The 20,461-nt window shown below is 39.0% G+C and overlaps 2 protein-coding genes across 2 annotated transcripts; one reads left to right on the forward strand and one right to left on the reverse strand.

Annotated features, from left to right (window-relative positions):
- The first annotated feature begins 1,080 nt into the window (after positions 1–1,080).
- On the forward strand, positions 1,081–9,390 carry LOC116303033 (neural cell adhesion molecule 2). Its single transcript, XM_031712474.2, has 10 exons — positions 1,081–1,283; positions 1,908–2,186; positions 3,597–3,890; positions 3,996–4,274; positions 4,867–5,154; positions 5,410–5,733; positions 6,166–6,546; positions 6,871–7,099; positions 7,193–7,464; positions 8,124–9,390. The coding sequence occupies exons 1-10, from the start codon at positions 1,226–1,228 to the stop codon at positions 8,306–8,308; spliced, it is 2,589 nt and encodes an 862-aa protein (XP_031568334.1). The 5' UTR covers positions 1,081–1,225; the 3' UTR covers positions 8,309–9,390.
- Positions 9,391–9,405: 15 nt separating this feature from the next.
- Positions 9,406–18,577, reverse strand: LOC116303034 (neural cell adhesion molecule 2). The gene is made up of 13 exons (XM_089030252.1): positions 18,394–18,577; positions 17,943–18,012; positions 17,208–17,486; positions 16,000–16,293; positions 15,288–15,569; positions 14,380–14,525; positions 13,985–14,129; positions 13,645–13,911; positions 12,603–12,697; positions 11,906–12,089; positions 11,394–11,552; positions 10,471–10,620; positions 9,406–9,887 (listed from the first exon to the last, which is right to left on the reverse strand). Exons 2-13 carry the CDS (start codon positions 17,998–18,000, stop codon positions 9,808–9,810), a joined length of 2,139 nt encoding a protein of 712 aa, XP_088886378.1. The 5' UTR covers positions 18,001–18,012; positions 18,394–18,577; the 3' UTR covers positions 9,406–9,807.
- Positions 18,578–20,461: the final 1,884 nt, after the last annotated feature.

Below are 20,461 nucleotides of genomic sequence, written 5' to 3' on the forward strand. Positions count from 1 at the left end.
AAACATTTCTGGGGGAGCATGCACTCCAACCCCCCTTTGTGACTTCAGAGGGGAAGGTCATCAGTAATAATTTGAAATTTCTGAAGGTTCAAGCCTTTTCATTTTGATGAAAGCGCTGTTTCCTTGCAGGGCCATATAGCCACTATGAGGCAAGCGAGGCAGTTGAGGCAGAAAGGCAAATGCCCCTAAAAAAATGAAAATTGCATTTCTGAGGGTGTTAGTAACTTAAGACAAAAAAAAAGAGAAAAGAATTAAAGATCCAAGTGTAAAAAGTATTTTTAGATTTACTAACTGTAAATCTTTGCGACTTTGCTAACATATTATCACAGTAGTGACACTGGTGAAAAACGCACTGCGCACGCTCGGAGATGGCATAGCGTAACTAAGGGCAACTTATGTTTTTGATGCCGGTGTTTTGATTGTTTTACAAAATCGCAAAACTTAAGAAAAATGCTGAAAACTTAAGGTTGTCCTTTTCGCAATAGCAAGATAATTTCGATAGTGATACACTGCTGATTTATACAAAAAAACTTTTTTTTATACAAAGCAAAAATAATCTTTGAAAATGCCGCCACTCGCGGCCCGACGATTTGCAGATAATCACATGGTCGGATCCTATGTAAAGAAATCCAAAAATATGTGTAAAATTCCAAAACGAATATTTAAAAAATAGCCCTGTCGGTTAAAATAAAACCTACCTTTAGATGTGATCAATTGTTATTGTCCGCCATTTTGTATTTTCTCCCAACGCATGCGCAGTGCGTTTTTCATCAGTGTCCACAGCAGTCGTTACACAATGCAAGTTTGTAGGTTTTTTCAATGGGGTTGCCTGTGCCAAAAGCAACACTTATCCCCACCCCTCCCCTGCGATATTATCATGTACACCTTTCATTTAGTAATATTGGATTAAAAAAATACCCTTGGGCCCGGAATAATAATGTATACTTTGGAGCAGAAAACGTGTTCTATTTTGTAGACTTAATTAGGATGTGTCTAGAAAGATGTTTTGCATAATAACACTAGATTTGTAGCAAACAAAAGGTCTTTCATCTTCCACACCCCATTGGCGTGACTGTATTGTCATGCAAATGCAACCCCATCAGGCCTGTTCACTAGAAGAGTAAAGAAAGTTTACGGTAGTGGCTGAACATCTCGTGCTTCTCAATGTTGCTAGTAATGATAAACGTTTGTTGAAACCGAAGCTGAGCAGAGGAGGGTCGGTCTGATGGGTTGGAGTGAAGTAATCTTCATGCTCTTCTTGTACAATGTTCTGCATTATGCAGGTATTATACACAATCTCTGTCGTAAAAACGATCTCAAAATCTGATCTAAATTAATTAGATTTATCTTTTGGAATGGCATCAATTATTCATAATACTAAGCCCGAACACTAAATTCTAAAGTTCTTGGCTTCACAGTAAGGTTTTGATTATCAAAAGCATGGCATAACATCTTGCTCCATGCATCCGTGATTGGCCGTCTAATGGCCTCCATTCGCGCCACATGCATCAACCACTGTTTGTATTTGATCAATCAATTGTGTTTACATATGAGCGGTTATATACTATTTCTTCTAAATCATTTCTGTAAGAATGGTGGGCATAGTGTGATATTCGTGAGCAGCAGGCTGGGTCAGTAGATCAGTCTTATCTTCACTGGTCTATACCAGTGACATTGATCAAGTACCACGCTAAATTAGCATGTCATTGTACTATATAGCTATAATCTAACGCTTTTCCTCATGAAAATGAATTTTCTTGGATTCAAGGCTCTGCTATCGCTACTAGACATATTTTTTTTCAATAGAGTATTAGCGACATCTACCCGATATCAGGATGTTTTGAGTTTTTTAAATACGCCCGCACTATTAACAAAAAGTAAGGAATTTTGTTGTGTTGTTCCAACAGATAGTAAGGTGATAGTCAGAGCGACAGACGTCACGACCAGAGGTAAGACCTTTCAGGTCACGTGCAGAGTCGAGGACGAAGAGCTGATTGGATGGTTTGACAAGGAAGGAAATCAGATCACATCAACCAATATTTTTGCTGCTAAATACTATGTACAAAGTGAACCAGATACACCCAATGAACTAACACTATATGTGGTAAACGTGGAGGTCAAGGACGGGGGAGACTATTCATGCAGAGGATCCAAGAATATTGGCAACTTTGAGCTGTACGTTGAGTGTAAGTATTCTGTACTACTGCAGACGATTAATCCGTGAAACACTAATTACTAAATAGTACAAAATAGTGCTAATTAAACAATAGAAAACAATGGAATTTGCATGAAATTTTGCTATATAGTATTACTAAAGTTTCACGGTTATATTGTTTGCACTTTAGTCAAGTCGAAACAATAAAAAAGACAAAAGGAATTAATTGGGTCCAGTAATTAGTAATGTTGACTATGAATCAATAGCTCATCCAATCAGAACGCAGATAGACCACTTGTACTAGTACTTCATTCTACTTTATATTATTAAGGACGTTCGAGGAGAAATGAAGTTGCAATCAGAGTTTTTTAACTTGGCATAAACATACCCCAACATATTCTTATTAAAAAAGTGAAATAATAAATGGGGTCATTGAATTGGGTTTTTTTCTTTTCAAATATGGTTTTCAGCGAGAAAAATATTCGCGCTGTAGTGTAACCTAAGATATCAAAGGAACAGTTCGAAAAAATACTTTCAATTCGTGCTATGCAGTCAAAATGCGTAGGATTCGTTAACAGGTGGAGTTTTTCGTAAATTTTGTGTAAATCATTCCTTCCCAATCAGAATTTTTTAGATTTAGATGAATTTCGTAGATTTTGGTATTATCTATATGTTAAGACAAAGAAAAATGGGGGTCATTGACTCTAAGAGTTTAAAGAAGCGAAAATCTTGTGTCCATGATATTTTGCCCATCAAAACATTCGAATGAGATCATCACGATGAGCGGGCGCGCACGAACTCATGCCTAGAAAAGATGCACTTAAAATAGTACCCGCGAATTCGAATGTCCATGATACTTGATTACATTTTAAAACGTTGTGTGCGGTATTTCTCTGTGTGAGAAGAATATACGACATGAACTAACCCGCTAAATCTCGAAGTATACTCAAAATAATGTGCACTTTCTATCTAAGGGTCAATCCATGGGAGAGGTTTGGGTGGCTAGGTGATGTGATGTCTTTTAAGGTGACAGCCACCACCTCCCTTGCAATCGTTCTGGACTCGTCACTGTTCCCAATTTAGGAAAAAGTGTGGGAATTGTGTCATATGTAAAGTAGTTCCTTAAAGCTAAAAGGGTTGGAGAGAAGTCGAAACGATACAGTGTAAGATCCCTGGTATCGTCCCATGAACCTCTAGCTTTAGTTGCATGCCAGCAGAAGAATAGCAGTGTCCAAGAAACCATGGGTCCAAGTCGAAGTTGGATTTGATGTGTTCCATTACTGTATTTTATTAAGTCCAACTTCGACTAGGAGACATTGTAGAACCCTTTTGGCTTTTGCTTTACTGAAGTAACAACCATAAATAAAACATAGCAAGTCGTAGTATTGCATGTAATAACCTCTTATCAGTACAATTCTAATGTTCATATTTTCTGTACCAGTCTACGTCGTCGAGTTTCCGAATTCTTTTACAATGAACGTTGGTCAAAGTGCAATCATTCCCTGTAAGGGAATTGGCTATCCCAAGCCAGCCAACCGCTGGTACAAGAATTGGCAGTCTCAAGAACTAGGGCGTACCTCAGATGATCGATATGAGAAGCTTGCTAACGGTTCACTTTACATCAAGAACGTCACAGTGGAAGACGCCTCCAACTATACATGTCGGATTTTGCAGTTTGAAGGAAAGAAGGTCGCAGCTCGAGAAGAGCGAAAACACATTCAAGTCATTGTGTATGGTATGTTAACCGTGTCTGTCTGTCTGTCTGTCTGTCTGTCTGTCTGTCTGTCTGTTTGTCTGTCTGTCTGTCTGTCTGTCTAACATCCATTTCATTTGTTTCCAGGTCCCCCAGTCCTTAATAAAAAGAAGTCCACCAATGTTGTATATTCATACCAAGGCAATCCAATTAAAGTCCCTATCTCGTGCAGCTGGTGGGGATTCCCCATACCAAATATGAATTTTACTAAACCGAACCGAGCGTTACTCAGGGATGTGTCACTCAGTGGTAGGACAATTAACGGTTATTTATCAACCACAAATAAACAAGACTTCGGTGTATATATATGTTTTGCATCGAATAAGCTGGGTACAAGACGACACAAGATCTATGTCAAAGAAGCTGGTATGTAACTCTTTTTTGAAATTGGATTTAAACATGAAGAAATAAAAAACGCGTGCGCTTGTGTTGTGCACAGTTATAAAGCGCGCGCGGGGGTAGAACACGAGAAAAGTGTTAGGAAAAACACAACGCATAGCCGATCGATTCTTGATGCCAATGACGAAATATAAAGTCAGCTGTATAGACCCTACACAAAAACATTTGCATGACTTTTTTCTGAAAATCAATAGTTTACCTAATTGGGGAATGGCTTCATTAAATGTGCATAGCTTAAAAATGAAAGGTAATAATTTTATAGATTTGCAAGCAAGCAAAATGTGCCAAAAACATGACGAATCCTTCTAATTTCAAAAAAACTAATAATTTTTCAGGCATTTGTGCGAGAGCAATGAAAGGTTGCTCGATGACTAATGTAAGCCCTGAATGTAAGCGTACTGTTTCATATGCAGGCTATGATGACTATAGGAATGTACTTGAAAGATTTGTTCCTTTCTGTGGCTTTTTGCATAAAGCATTTGCCACTAACCAATCAGAAAGCGAGATTCATAACTGTTATTTTCTAACAATCACTGATATGAAGTATTTAAATATCTAGATGGACCACTCTCTCCTGTTAATATTACATTTTCTACCTATTGTGGTTACATCACGGTGCTCTGGAGCACGCCGTCCTTTGATGGCGGCCTTCCCATCATCCTTTACGACCTTGAGCTAATACACAATGGCAAGAGAGTAGACGACGCATCAGCTGGAAGCACCAAGAGAAGGTTTACATTTAATGGCGGAATCATCAAGCCTAATACTCGGTATACCGTGCGAGTACGAGGAAGAAACAAGGCGAAAGAAGGAACTTGGTATACAGAACACGTCTACTCTGATATCTGTGAGTGTTGTTATGGTAACGATCACCAGTGGCGGGTCCAAGATTTTAAGAGGGGGGGGGGGGGGAGGGGGGTAAATTGGCGCCAATCAGAAAATGCTGGCGCGATCGGCTTCACAAGAGGAGGGTTCAATTTATTCTACTGAGCCTAAACATGATTGGCTTCACGAGATCTCACATGCAAAGAGGACCCCCACCCCCTAGATCCTACGCTATTAATCATGTGATATCTAACCATTCTCACTCGTTTACTTTAAGGTCCTCCACGTGGTGTCAGTATAACCAATCATCAGACAAGACTTAACTCGACACGTTTCACGTTAACCTGGACAGGTCCCCATGACAACGGTGGGGACCCAAACGTTACATACGTCATAGAGTACAGCAAACAAGATGATGACGGCAAGTACGTTTACTGGGTGACGGTAAAGAACATCACGGGAAAGCAGTATAATGTAACGGGACTCCAAAGGGGAAACAAGTATCAATTCCGTGTTGTAGGAGTGAATAGGATGGGACAAAGTGATGCTGGTGAGAAAGAATTTCTGGTTACTGAAAGTGCTGTCACCGATAAACCACCAAGTAAGCAGGACACCTTCCTATTGACTTAATAGCAGTTTTCTTGTGACTGGGAAAAGCTCGGTGCCGTATACGTGTTGATTTCTAGAATTTTGACTGACTGATTTTTTTCTCGCGCAATGTGATTGGTCTGGCAGTGTGGTTGACCTTGGCGGCAACCGTGTGTGATTCGGGCATTTGATTAGATGGAGAGGTCTGGAATGTCATTGGTCTGGGATATGCCTTGCCGTATCACGACCGTGTTCGTGCCGTGAGCTTTTCACAGTCATACGAAAATTGCTTTTTACTCTATCGCCACTAAGCATACACACACACACACACACATACATCCTTTATTATCTTTCCTCAGAAAGGCTTTTTGAAGATAATTACATATAATATAAAAACGAGCATTTGTACTTATCTCTCTTTCTTTATTCATGTTATTATTACCAGCAACAAAACCCAAAGATCCAGAGGGAGAGTTGGTTTACGACTTCAAAGTGAACTGTACTTCACTCGTCATTCAAGTTGATTTGACCATCAATAACTTCCCCAACATCGATCGTGACTCTTTTCGCTTGAGGGATCCCTCTTGTCAACCGTACAAGAAAACAGACAGTCACGTCATACTACGAACAAGACTTGACGGTTGTGGGACAACCAATCAGCATCGCAATTTGTCTGTAACGTACTACAATAGCGTGACAGCTCGCGTTGCTAAGACACCATCAAAGATGCATATTGTGGAATTTCCGTTCAGTTGTACCTTTATCAAGATGAGGACAATAGGAACACCAAGCTTTCAGCCGAGAAAAAAAGTATCAGTTGTTGAAGGTGGGCTGATTGAATGTCAGAGAAAAAGAAAAGACATTTTTTCATTTTTATCGATATACTAAAACAGCCTCTGGTCTGATCTACGTCAGGGCACTCAGTGCTAGCGCACAGATCAAATTGAAATTTGATGGGAGGAAAACCGGAGAACCTGGAAAAAACCCCTTGGATCAAAAAACATACTCTACTCACATGTGATACCGGGTCCAGGAATCGTACCTGAGACCCCAGAGGTTAGAGGCGAGTACCGCTAAGGCAACCTTCTATCCTATACATACACGCTACATGCAGAGTTAACCATACATGTGTTCTGGTCTTGTCTTTTAGAGGGTTTTGGTAATTTCTCGTTTGAGATGAATCTCTACAAGTCGTCTCAGTTCAAAGTTCCATATGACGTGTCCGAGTATCCAGTCAATGTCCCTGTCACCAAAAATTTGTTTGCAAAAACAACATTACTTTCTTCCGATAAAAATCTCGAGGCACTGGCCTACACGTGCATTGCCACTCCCTCCATCAACTCTAAAGATCAATTACAGTACTCGTTTATAGAGAATGGGTGAGTAAAAATATCAAAGTCAAGACCAACATTTAGGATCGAGTTTGTCAAATGCCTAACCAGTACTGAGCTCATCTAATTTTACGTCTATAGTTGTCCCCTTGATAGCACTGTCAAGTTTAAACCAATCCCTGGTGTTGAACAACGATTCCAAATGTTACCTTTCAAGTTTCGAAACACTTCACAGTCAGTTATTTACCTTCACTGTCGCGTGATGGTTTGTCATAAAGATGATCAAGAGTCACGCTGTCGTAAGGGTTGTATACCAAACTCAAGAGGTGCAAGAGATGTAGAGATGTCTCGCCGATCAACTATTCATAGCGTGACGTTAGGACCCGTTCAAGTGTTAAATCAAGGACTAAAAGGTAAACAATTCAATATCCTGAATGAACCTCTGGACTGATCTAAGTCAGGGCACGGCTAACTCACAGATCGAACCCTGAAACAACCTCTGGGCTGATCTAAGTCAGGGCACGGCTAACTCACAGATCGAACCCTGAAACAACCATCGGGCTGATCTAAGTCAGGGCACGGCTAACTCACAGATCGAACCCTGAAACAACATCTGGGCTGATCTAAGTCAGGGCACGGCTAACTCACAGATCGAACCCTGAAACAACCTCTGGGCTGATCTAAGTCAGGGCACGGCTAACTCACAGATAGAACCCTGAAACAACCTCTGGGCTGATCTAAGTCAGGGCACGGCTAACTCACAGATAGAACCCTGAAACAACCTCTGGGCTGATCTAAGTCAGGGCACGGCTAATTCAAAGATCGAACACTGAAACAACCACTGGGCTGATCTAAGTCAAGGCGTGGCTGACTCACAGATCCAAATGAAAGTTAGCTTGTTAGATTTTTTGCGGGATACCAGAGTACCTGGAGAAAAATCCTTGAATCAAGGGAGAGGAGACTTACTCTACTCTAATGACATGCCAAGTCGAACCCGAGATGACCCCAGAGAATGCCATACTGATTTGTAATGTACTAATACCTCGTGAATATTGTATATATATCTTGATAGATGCGAGCCATTCTCCTTCTGAACATACGAGTACGAATATGGGAGTTCTACTAGCAGCTATTTTGGGTACTATTGTGGTCAGCCTCATCCTCTTCTTATCACTTGTTTATGCTCTACGTCACGCAGTCATCCATCAACAACAGAATGTTTTGCTACAAGTACCTACCGAGTCTGACAATCTCTAGAAATGCAACGCTACTCTTCATAACCTAATGATTATTGGATGTCAGTCCTGCCTGGGTCGTCAAGCCTGGTTTACTAGCAGACGCAACTCCATTTACTCACAATGAAGAGAAGCGACGCAAGCGCAAGAGGACGGAAGATTTTTTCTCGCATTGTCTAGCACTCTTGCTAATGGTTTCGTCGACTTGCGTCACTAGTTAGAACCAGGCTTAACTAGCCAATGAATAGGTCAATAAAATGTTGGCGTCAAATCGTAGGTTTATCAATAGAACTTTCCGAAGTAATACAAACTAAAAGTGCATGTCGTCTGACTTTAATGTACAAACATATGAGATTTGTTTAGTTTGTACGAATACCTTACCCAACGTTGCTCATGTTTAGTACAGAAATATTTTTAATGGTATATTAACAATTAAGGATGCTGATTTTTCTAATTTTAAATGCTAAGCAATTGTTAGGTCATTTTCTAGAGTTCTGTGAGAAAAGGAGAATTCATTTTTCAGTAAAACTAATCAAGGAAGAGTGAGCCGTTTTTGACGACTAATTCGAAATGATGATCTATTCGTACTTTCGCTGCAAGAAATCAGTGCTATGTGAAACATCCATCAAGATTCTTAAGTTGATATTAGCAGCGTTTTGCGCGCTAGCCTTGCAACAGCTGTCATTAGCGAATAACGCATCACTCCTAGTATTCTTCGTTTGCACGTTACGTCATCGCGGCCATGTTGGTGCCATTTAACAAAAGATTTCTCATTAGCATCCATTGTTGACGGTACCACAATGGCCGCCATGTTTTTGTCTTTTAACTCTTGGGAATGCTTGCAACCCATCAATAACTGCCGTCACCTAACATATTATATATGATACTGTATTTTATTATAAATACTTCCAATTCGAGCTCGCCTTTGCTTAGTCTTAGCCTCGATTGTGTACACGTACTACGGAACAATACGAGGTAATTAGAATTCCACGGGTTTTGGTCGAATAGCTGAATATCATAACGCATAATAGCAAAGATAACTCGAAACTAGAGTATTAAAGGTTATATTTGTTATTCGATGATAATAAAATAATTCTAACAACACTGAGTGGATAGTCATTTATAAGAAACAAACTGGGTTTATTACAAACAGCTGATGTTAAAGAGTATAGATCAATACATTTTGCGAACTTTAGATATCACTGAATTATAAAACGGTTATTTATATATAAAACAATTGACTTACAAATCTCGCGCGTATTAAGCTAGTCCTGTTAGGTCGTGTTTTCACTGATACTTCGTATTAACTGGTAAGCTTTACTTTACATGACTGACATTCATGTCCTATTGGTGCATGACAGTCTTGTGCAGTCTAGTAGCTTATTCCTGGATCAGTGATGTTCCAAAATGAACCAAGCAATATGACTTTACCAAGGAAACGGTATGTTTGACTGAGTGTTTCAGCTAAATTACATTTTGCTTTATCTTGTAGTTATAGGCTTACGATGTGGGACCCAAAATTTAGTATTTGAAATAAGTGATGGCCAGTCCCAGTACAACACACCAAAAACTAGCAGAGAGGGCATGAGCCGAGTCGTACGCTGCAATACAATTAAGATAAAACATATATAAACAAATAAAATCAGTCAACGATCGCAGCTTAGCACTAATAAACTTGTGTATGAGAGCAATAGTCCCCTTCACGATTCCCTACGCCATCTTGAAAGGTAGCCGGGCCTTTGTATCGAAGCGAGACGAAGGTGAGCTTGCAATGATCGAGACATGTGAATAATTGTCCAAGGTGTTAAAAAAAGGTTTCTATTATTGCAAGCTCACCGTCTGTCTCGCTTTGATGCAAAGGCACGGCTACCTTTCAAGATGGCGCAGGGAATCGTGAAGGCGATAATTTTAGGTCATCCGAGCCACGCGAACGTCTAACTATTCGGAGATTTTTTACATCGAAGTGAGCACTTTCTACTCAGATATCAATCTTATACTCAGAGTCCTCCAGCGCCTTCCTGCCCAGTTGTCGTCAGCGCCTGGTAAGACTCTAACCGCTACCAGCCCGCTGACCAAAAAGCCGGAAGATTCTGGGCTCGAGATTGCCTAGATATTTATCGATCCTGATTGTTGGTCCGACCGAGGCTTGAACCAGGACCTCTGTCATAATTCGGAATAACTTACCATTTGGTGCAACGTAGTAAATGACATAGGTCGGCTCGCTTCGTTGGTCTTGCATCGTCATGGCGTACAGTTCAAATCGATAAGTGACATTCTTTCTCAGACCCCCAATCCGCTGTACGCGGTCAGTGCTCGAGTAAACCTTGATGTGGCCTGGGAATAGACATAACCAATAACAGTAAGTAATCACAAACAAAGGAAGCCCAAAAATAACAAGTATGGGGAAATGCTATCGGCCAATTTAATAATTGTCATAACCCTTTTTTAAAATCTGGATCATAAAATAACTATTTAAAATCTCGCATTCTGATTGGTTGGGAGCGCGGTCATAATGAGAGCACACAGCACGCGTGCGCACTTTCTGTTTTGTCATTCGTTTTCAAAACAAAGGCTATCATAATTTTTATTTCATGAAAGAAATTAAAGAGTTGGTTGCTAAGCAATGCGCAGTTATAAAGCCACTTGGGGGTTAACACTAGCGTCGTGCTTCTCCTAACACTTCCCTCGTAATATACCTATGCGGGGTATTTTTCCATATACGCGAGCGCTGACAAAAGTATCGCGTGCTCCAATTTGAAAACGAGGTATTTTCTAGCAAGACTATTACGCGCGCTATTCAAAACACATGCAAAACTTTGAAAATTATGTTAACGAAGGAATACTTTTAAGTTTCTTTTAGTTGGGGAGCAGGATAACAGACAAAATCTTTTCTTCAAGGGCTTTAGGAATCATCTTTAACTCTATGGTTTCTAATAGATTCTTACCACATTGCCCAAAACTGCCTCGTTTTCATGCCTGCGCCTGCGATATTCATGAAAGCGCTCGCGCATCTCGAAAATGATCTATTCCTGCGTGCTTTATAACTGCACAAAGCATACGCACGAACGCTGTCTATTTCTTCATTGAATCTAATGTTCATTATTTACCTATCCCTTCATAGTCATCTTTCTCTTTCACTATCGTCAAATACCAATAAATACCCTCCTGACCACCCGCGTTTTCTGGAAGTTTCCATCTCAAGTCAAGAAACGTTCGATCGAGGGTTTGTTCCACAGGTGAGAAAACAATCGGTCGTTTGGGAATACCTAAAATTAATAACCACAGTTTGTTAAGGTTGTTTTTCGCACAATCATCCCTTCATCATCATAATAACCCATGATTGGTTATTCTCGCATGAACATCCCTTCATCATCATCATAACCCATGATTGGTTATTCTCGCATGATCATCCCTTCCTCATCATCATAACCCATGATTGGTTATTCTCGCATGATCATCCCTTCATCATCATCATAACCCATGATTGGTTATTCTCGTATGATCATCCCTTCATCATCATCATAACCCATGATTGGTTATTCTCGCATGATCATCCCTTCATCATCATCATAACCCATGATTGGTTATTCTCGCATGATCATCCCTTCATCATACTTACAGCTGCTGTTTGTCCTGAACACAACAATGGCTTCCTGTCCAGCACCCTGTCTGTTCATGGCACGTATGAATACACTATACTCCGTATTTGCTGTAAGATTAAAAATCTTCCATTCGGGATACGAGTCATTGGTGTTGTACTTCACAAGTGGCTGATTACTGAATCCAAGGACGTAGCGTTCAATCTTGGTAATGTAGATAAAACTAACATCAGAATACCGTATGACAAACGACACTATTTCTATCAAGAGTGGTGTACTCTGTTACCTCTGGGTCATGTGAGTAGGGTTTCTGGGGTTTCTTTCTTAAGATTCGAGGGTTTTTCTCCGGATTCTGGTTCGATCTGTGAGTTAGCCGTGCCCTGACTTAGATCAGCCCAGAGGTTGTTTCAGGGTTCGATCTGTGAGTTAGCCGTGCCCTGACTTAGATCAGCACAGAGTTTGTTTCAGGGTTCTATCTGTGAGTTAGCCGTGCCCTGACTTACAACAGCCCAAAGGTTGCTTCAGGATTCGATCCGTGAGTAATCGAGTTCAGAATTTCTTTCAGGGTCAGGTATCAACGAACGAGTTGAAAATTACGTACGTTCTAAACTAATTACTAAAATTCAACAATATTCGCCGGTCGCTCGACCATTCGCATCGCGCTAACCTCTATGTTCAAGTGTAAGATCAGTGTACTAAAAATTGCATGTTGATTACCTCCATCCCACCGGTGTTGTCTGGCGGATTCCACGTAATACTGGCTCGGTCACAAGTCGAATCTATCTGGATATTAGTTGGCTTTTCCGGGGGCGCTGAAAATAATAAGTTTTTACTTACATTATTTTCTTTCTTTTACATACCATCACCATTTCCGTATGCGTAGGCAAAGACATGGCGGCCATCATGTTTGTCATATTAACAAAGGAAGATAGTGTTGCATATTTGTAATACGACTTGCAACCAAAAAGCGCGTGTATAATAACTCTTTATATTAAAAAACAGCTATAAATTTCGCATTCTGAATGGTTGGGAGCGCGTGCTTTATGAGAGCACACAGCACTCGCCCGCACATTCAATTGCGCCATTCCTACCTAACATAACGGTTATTGTAATTTGTATTTTATAGAAGAAATAAAAAACTTGCTTGCTGTGCTGTGTGCAGTTATAAAGCACTTGGAGATTGACAGAACACTCGAGAAGTGTCGAGAAGCACACTTCTCTAGTGTTCTGCCAACCCCCGCGTGCTTTATAACTGCACACAGCAATTCATATTATTTTATATCTTCAATATATGCGTGTTTATTGACAATTGATTGTTTGCAATCACTTTCACGAGATTTAAAAGACAAATAAACGACGGCCATGTTGGATGATTTAACAAATAATGTTATAATTAAATATATTGATTAAACATGATTTTTCCATTTCATTTCAGTATCCTTAATCCTATTATAGACCTCTTTAGCTTGCTTGTAGCATATTCTTACTTCATACACGTATCATTCTGCTGCGTATCTTTTCTTTGTCTTTGTTTGTTTTTTGTTTGTTTGTTTTTTTGTTGTTTTTGTTTTTTGTTGTTTTTGTTTTTTGTTGTTTTTGTTTTTTGTTTTTGTTTGTTTGTTTTGTTTTGTTTTTGTTTTGTTTTTTGGCTTTCTTCGCATGAGAAGACACATGAATATGGATACAATTCAAACGAAGAATCATATTCTCAAGAGATTGACACGTGGTGTGTATAATAAGGGACGAATGTGTTACTTACTTGCATGCTTTATAAAAACAGTGTAGTTGACCTCACCATAGATATTACTGCCGATACAACTATAAGGCCCAAAATCTTCCCAACTGTACGTCCACACGTATAATGTTGCCTGATCTGTGCCGTTAGTCAGTTCGTAAAACCCACGCCAGATTGTCACGTTGGCCTGTGGCCAACTGACAAAGTCACAGTTAATCTTAAGTGGTTTTGGATTGCCCACATATGAGTAGATCACCTTAGGACTTCCTTGATCGTTGACATATGGCTTGTCTGTAAGTACAATCAGATTTATTCGTACGAAGCAACTAAATTATGGTGTTGGTTTGCCATGTCATAAATTTACCTTTAGTGAACACTGCGAAGGTTTGATTAACAACAATGACATCGCCATTAGAGTCCCTTGCACTGCTCCAAGCTTCACAAGAATAGTTGCCCAAGTCATGTACCCGGATTAAAAAGGACCTAATGAAAGCCTCTCCTGGTTTCGCCTAAGGAACAAAGTAATGTTGGTCATTCGACAGTGCTTCCCGTTAGCGGGTCTGGGATCGTGCAAATTTCCATCACGACAAAATAGGTTCATTGTGGACGTCAATCAAAGTACTTCCATGACATTGTCCAAAACAACTTTTTCATGCATGGGTACGTGCCTATGAATGTCATGGAAACGCTTTGATTGGTGTCCACCAAAACCTACTTAATCTAGGCGACGATTATCAGAACAAGTCAGAGCTGACTTACGTCTAGTCTGGGATGAATCCTGCCATCTTTTCTGATGACGACGGTTGGCTTTGGATAACCACTTGCTTTACATGCAATGGTGTATGCCTTAAACAGCTCAGGATAATACACCCAAGGAAACTGTGGATCGGTAATTTTTGGTGCTTCTGATGTACACAAAAGAAGTATCGTATGAGTTCATCAATCATTCCAAATAACAAGACACAGTGGCCATGTTGGTTGATTTAACAAAAGAATTCATTCACAGCTCTTTTGTTAAATTCAAGATGGCAGCTATTCGTCATATGCAAACAAATAATAGTGCAGGTCAAATTGTACAAACAATTTTATCGATACCTGTGGGGTGATCTAAGTCAGAACACAGTTTACTCACAGCAGAATAGTTCAAATAGAGGTTTGGCACCATCAAGTGCCGGCAGAACAATAAAATCCTTTATTTTCTGGGGGATTAAATACTCTTTTCATGTTAAACGATTGTACGTATAGTTTCTGCCATCCAACATGGCTGCCGTCACTTGATGGTGCAAAACCCGTCTGTTTTTTCTTTTCTTGCGGAGGGAGAAAAAAAAGGAAGAACCGGGAGAATAAACTATTGTCTCAAGCAGGAGACTTAACAAATTCTAATCACATGGTAAATACATGTCCAGGAATCACATCCAAGACCTCAGAGGTGACTTGACTTGACTTGCACAGTGCGTAACGAGATTAGAGAGCGTGCAGTACAACACTTTCCAAATCCCTGATCATTATACTACATCCTAGAACCGCAAAAATCAACTCCTAAATTCCAATTCGATCATGGAATGAGGGCCACAGGTTTGCAAGCCACTGGCTATTATTTGTGCTACCCTCGTGAAAAAAAAAAAACGTTAATAGTCACGTGATATGTTACTATCAACTCAACTTACCATAAACGTCTAAAATTTCAGCAGAGGCAGACACATGAGTTTCTCCTTGAGTGACGTTACACGTCCACACCCCTTTGTCAGATCGTTGAACATTATATATGTAAAGTACATCGTCCTCTATATGATAACGTGGATCGAAGGTGGATACTGCTTGGTTCGCGGGATTCAACCAATTAATTTTGGGTTTGGGTGAGCCGTCCACTACACATTTGAAAGACGTATTATAACCAACGGTCACGTAGCGCTTCTCTGGATGTGGCGGGACCAGAATCACAGGCGGCACTAATAAGCAAACAAACATTATCAACTAGGCGACCTTCAAAGCGACCACCATCATATTGGTGATCAAACATAGCATGCTGTGGCTGACTAGGGGGGGGGGGGGGGGGGGATGTGAGATCATGACTAACACGATTACACTTGGTTAACTATAGGTATACTGATATTTGTGCTGTTGTATCTAAGAAAGATACTATGCACTTTTTTCAGATCCGTAAAACACCGCTGTATAACTTGATTACGTTTGCTCAGGATTAGCCTCGTATCAGTATCTTATTATTCACAAATACCAGCGTGCAAGAATGTACAACTATTTTCTTCCATCATTTGTGGGAAATACATCTTCGGGAACCCAGGGGTGTATTCTGGTAGCGAACTGTTAATGAACTCTCCCTCCCCATTTCCCAGTCCTTGATTGTTATTATATACTTACATGTAGGAATGACTTCGATCACTGCATCTTTTTCTGAGCCAGACTGCTCAATATGACACTTGAATTTCACTGCATCGCTCGTCTCCACTCTTTTTATCCTGAGTGATCCACTTGCTAGTTTCTCATATCGAGAATTACTGACTGTTTGTAATTCGACGCATTCTTCTCCTTTATCGTCGCACTTGTACCACGTGATAGTTGGGCGAGGTCCTTCACCGATCACATTAACTTCAATCACAGCAGATTCGTACAGTCGAAGGTATTGTACAGTTTTCAAAGGATCTTTGAATTCAACTGGGAACAAAAACAGTTCATTTTAATATTGCTATTAAATGCTACTTGTAACTATATACACTCCGTACAATCCACACAAACTGAGATCGAATTGGTCCATGGCAATTTCATTCATTGCATGTATCTAGCGATGCAACTCGCTTTGAATTCAACTGGGAACAAAAACAGTTCATTTTAATATTGCTATTAAATGCTACTTGTAACTATATACACTCCGTACAATCCACACAAACTGAGATCGAATTGGTCCATGGCAATTTCATTCATTGCACGTATCTAGTGATGCAACTCGCTTTGAATTCAACTGGGAACAAAAACAGTTCATTTTAATATTGCTATTAAATGCTACTTCAGTAACTATATACACTCCGTACAATCCACAAAACTGAGATCGAATTGATCCATGGCAATTTCATTCAATGCATGTATCTAGTGATGCAACTCGTTTGCACACTTGACATTTCCCAGAATACCTTTTGGCCTCAGCTTCTATGTTCTAAGTTTCGAACCCAACAAAGCTCTTGCGATTAAATGATAATATGGACTCATGTGAAAGGTATATTGTAAAGAAAAACAATTATTGGATGAGGTTAAGCAAGATATCGTAAATTATCAAGACCAAGGCCGTGTTATCTACAGAAGCCGTATGCTGAGGCGAATGAAGCAGCTGAGTTCTGAGTAATTTTACGATATCTTCAATATTTGTTTTAATATACCGTTTGTAAATAAAGAATAAATCTTTTATTTTGCTTTCGAAAAAAATATAGTAAATCTATTATTTCAATCTGCACATTGTAAAGTGGAGTGAACCTGACATGATAAATGTATCATCTTGAAAACCCTGATCGATATATTAAACTTATTTTCTACTAATAATATCAGTTTATTTATATGATATGCACCGGTTTACTTACACAAAATCGAAAGAGTGAAGGTTTTTTTATTTCCAGATGTTGCTCGACATTCGTAGACTCCGTGATCTACATCCTGTGTTTTACTGATTTTCAAGGTATGTCTGTCGCCTTCGCTCTTGTAGTTGATCCTGTCATCGACCTTGGTCGTTATTTTTCGAGCATTATTTCCTGTTTTGTACCATCCTTCAAATGTCTCACCGTCAGTGATGGTACATACTACAGATATTGTCGTCCCCACTCCTATCATTTTGCTTTCTAAATTAACCGTGACTGTACATTCTGCATACGTAGAAAAAAATAAAAATATCAATTATAAACTGCCTGCAAAAATCAGCTCAGCCATGAACAAGGATCTTGGCAGAATGGAATTCCAACAATCTTTCTTCATCAGCTGTTCTAGCTTTTCGTACTTTTTTTAATTTTTCTACATCAGGTCAATCAAGACTTCAACCAGAATCTGTACATGTGCTATAATCCACATCTTATTGTCATTTGTAGCATTTTTGGGAGGAATTTTAACATTTTTGATAAAATCATTCATGCTTTACTTTTTGTATTCAAATTTGCATTTTTTTAATGTATCAATACTATTACATAAATATTTCTGTCTACTCGTTAAAATCACTACAACACAACCTACAACTGCAGTTAATCTCAAAAAGGCGATTCGATTTTTCATGTTTATAGTAATAGAATAGTTTCAAAGTTAATCAGTACTTGTTGCGTGATTCTTACCTCCCAAAGCCACAAAACTGGCTACTACAACCAACAGCAGCACTGGAAACCTTTGCATCTCTCTTATTCGCTAAATAAATAAACACAACGTACAGTTATCATCAATACCACTGGAATATACTTACAACCAGCACCATGCACGATAAATGTCGTATTTACATTCGTATTTACGTAGTTTATGTGACTCAAATACCTCATGTTTGCATTCATTATGCTTAATTTATCAGGATTGTTAGATAACCCGAATTTAGCGGCTTTTGATAGTGGTGTACTCAAAACTGCGCAGTTTTAGTATCAATAACGGGCTTTAAAATGTTGCTGTTAGGTTTTCGTACCGAAGAAGAGTTTGTAGAACTCGTGTTTTGACCGTCTTTGTTCGCTATCCGAGGGTAAATGTTATATACTAATATTAATCATGGTAGTTAATATTTTCATCAAGGTTAGTGCATACCTGAGATAGCTTCCCTTTCGACGGTTTGTAGTTTAAACCAGTCACCACAGCTCTCTTGTGTATCTCAACCAAGTCGATGAGCGATCTTTAGTTGTTAAACTTAATTTATGAAATCACTTTACTTTGGAGCCAAAACTATGGATCACTCAAAGGCGTCGAATGATTCACTCGGCTGCACATGTGACTTCACAAAACCGAAAAACTATACCAATCACGTGATCTTTCTTTAGGCATAAAAGACACAAAGATACTGAACAAAGAAACGCACCAAAATGAACGTGGTCTATTGTTCTTCAGGAACGATTCTTGTTTTCTAATGAAAATTGATTGATAAGTTAGTCCAGTAAGAACTTTAGAAGAACGTTGGCCGAAGTCTAAAAGATCTTGACTTCCCTTCACACTCAGCCATAATGATAACAATGATAAATCATTGATAAACGAACCGATTTGACTGTTTTTTCACGACTAAACGAATCCAAAATGTCCGATGAAGATTTTCAGCGATAATTTGAGAAGTCAAAAGTGTTGATGCGAGTGAAAGTAAAAAAGAATGTTATAAAACCAATTCACAAATTTCTCCTTCAAAAATGCGTTAATAATTCATACATAAATATTCAATATTAATGAATCATTTGGCCACTCTGGTTGGCATAGGAACACATAGATCCATGATTAGTCATAGCAAGATTTAGAGGGGAAATTGTTTTCGTATTAATAACAGTGTTGATAAAAATGAAAATGCTGCTTTCTGCGTTCTTTCTCCCTCGGTTACGGGTTCAAGATGCGAGTTTTTCCCTCCTCATTAATACCGGTAAAACTATCGCAATCGGCAGAATAACAGTTTTATTTTTAAAATGAAACCGTGTTAATTGATATGCCAATACGGATATTACTCAGTTATTGCTGCACACTGCAATAATAAAGTCTCAGTGTTATTTCTGCTTTGGATCTCGTTTGACAGCCAGTTTTTAAGCCGATAGTATCGAAAACAAATGATCAACATTGACTGCATAAAGTAAAATTAAACATTGACATGCGTGTTAAGGACCATTTTGTTTTTGTTTTACTTAATTATATCATTCGAATCACACTGTATCATTAAACATGAACGTATATATACATATAAACATGTCTGTTTTCTATTTTATTGTTACAATCGCCCAAAAACCTGATTCGTTGATCACAGCGATTGTCAGTGATGTTTTCATTTGATCGCTGCGATCGCTGCACTTCATGGACAGCAGATCTAGAAAAGCATTATTCTGTCCTTCTGGCTTTATTTCAATAAAGACGTTAATAATCAAGAATATTGCTTCCCCTACGGTGGCCCATACTGTCATGCACGGCAAATCAAAATTTCCACGGCACTACACAATTTCACTCACGGCAATATACACAAAGCCGCGGCACAATACAGAATTGAATCCTTTCAGAGTAACACAAGGAACCCAATGTTTAAGATGACAGGGGGTACAATATTGTCGACAAAATCTTCCTCACCCTTGTAGCCCCCAAAGAAGCGCGATTGAATGGCGCCATTTTGTACTATTTGTGGCAATGAATTTATAGAAGAGAAAGATCGTTTTTGCACACCCTGTGGAAAAGGTGAGATTCTATTTCCTAAAATTAAATTAAATTTCATTAATTTGAACAATTTTTTTTCACTCATACCATTAAACTGCTTCGAAAAAAATCATTTTTGGAAACATGCTGAATAATAAGCTTCAGTTTACTCATAATAAAGATTTCAAAACCTACTAATCCGTCAATACATCTGTTATGTTAGCCGAAATCGATTTGGTTTATATACATGTAGTAACTAATGTTTATATTTCTGCATTTGGCAAAACATTCATTTCAGAAAACTTCGCAGAGAATTCAGCCGGATAATCCCTCGGTAAATGTATAAAATAAGCAAGTAACTGAATGACAAGATAAATTATAAAATATATAACAGTTTTAATGCAAAGACTTTGTATAAAAGGAATTCGGTATTCTCAAAAAATTAGTTGTTTCGGTTTTTTATTTGAAATTAGTACTTGTTATTTGAAATAACTTAAAGACAGAC

Source organism: Actinia tenebrosa, unplaced genomic scaffold (assembly GCF_029948245.1).
Source record: "Actinia tenebrosa isolate PJP-AT-01 unplaced genomic scaffold, QUT_ActTen_1.0 PGA_scaffold0__85_contigs__length_37466705, whole genome shotgun sequence".
Taxonomy (NCBI): domain Eukaryota; kingdom Metazoa; phylum Cnidaria; class Anthozoa; order Actiniaria; family Actiniidae; genus Actinia; species Actinia tenebrosa.

Excerpts from the sequence above, each read along its gene's own strand:
- LOC116303033 (XM_031712474.2), top strand. The coding sequence starts at position 1,226 with ATGGGTTGGAGTGAAGTAATCTTCATGCTCTTCTTGTACAATGTTCTG. Across the intron at positions 2,187-3,596 it reads CTTTGAGCTGTACGTTGAGT|TCTACGTCGTCGAGTTTCCG; the intron begins GTAAGTATTCTG and ends TTTCTGTACCAG. Across the intron at positions 7,465-8,123 it reads GTTAAATCAAGGACTAAAAG|ATGCGAGCCATTCTCCTTCT; the intron begins GTAAACAATTCA and ends ATATCTTGATAG.
- LOC116303034 (XM_089030252.1), bottom strand. The coding sequence starts at position 18,000 with ATGCAAAGGTTTCCAGTGCTGCTGTTGGTTGTAGTAGCCAGTTTTGTG. Across the intron at positions 15,570-15,999 it reads GATCGAAGTCATTCCTACAT|TGCCGCCTGTGATTCTGGTC; the intron begins GTAAGTATATAA and ends TTTGCTTATTAG. Across the intron at positions 9,888-10,470 it reads TTACTACGTTGCACCAAATG|CGTACGACTCGGCTCATGCC; the intron begins GTAAGTTATTCC and ends ATTGTATTGCAG.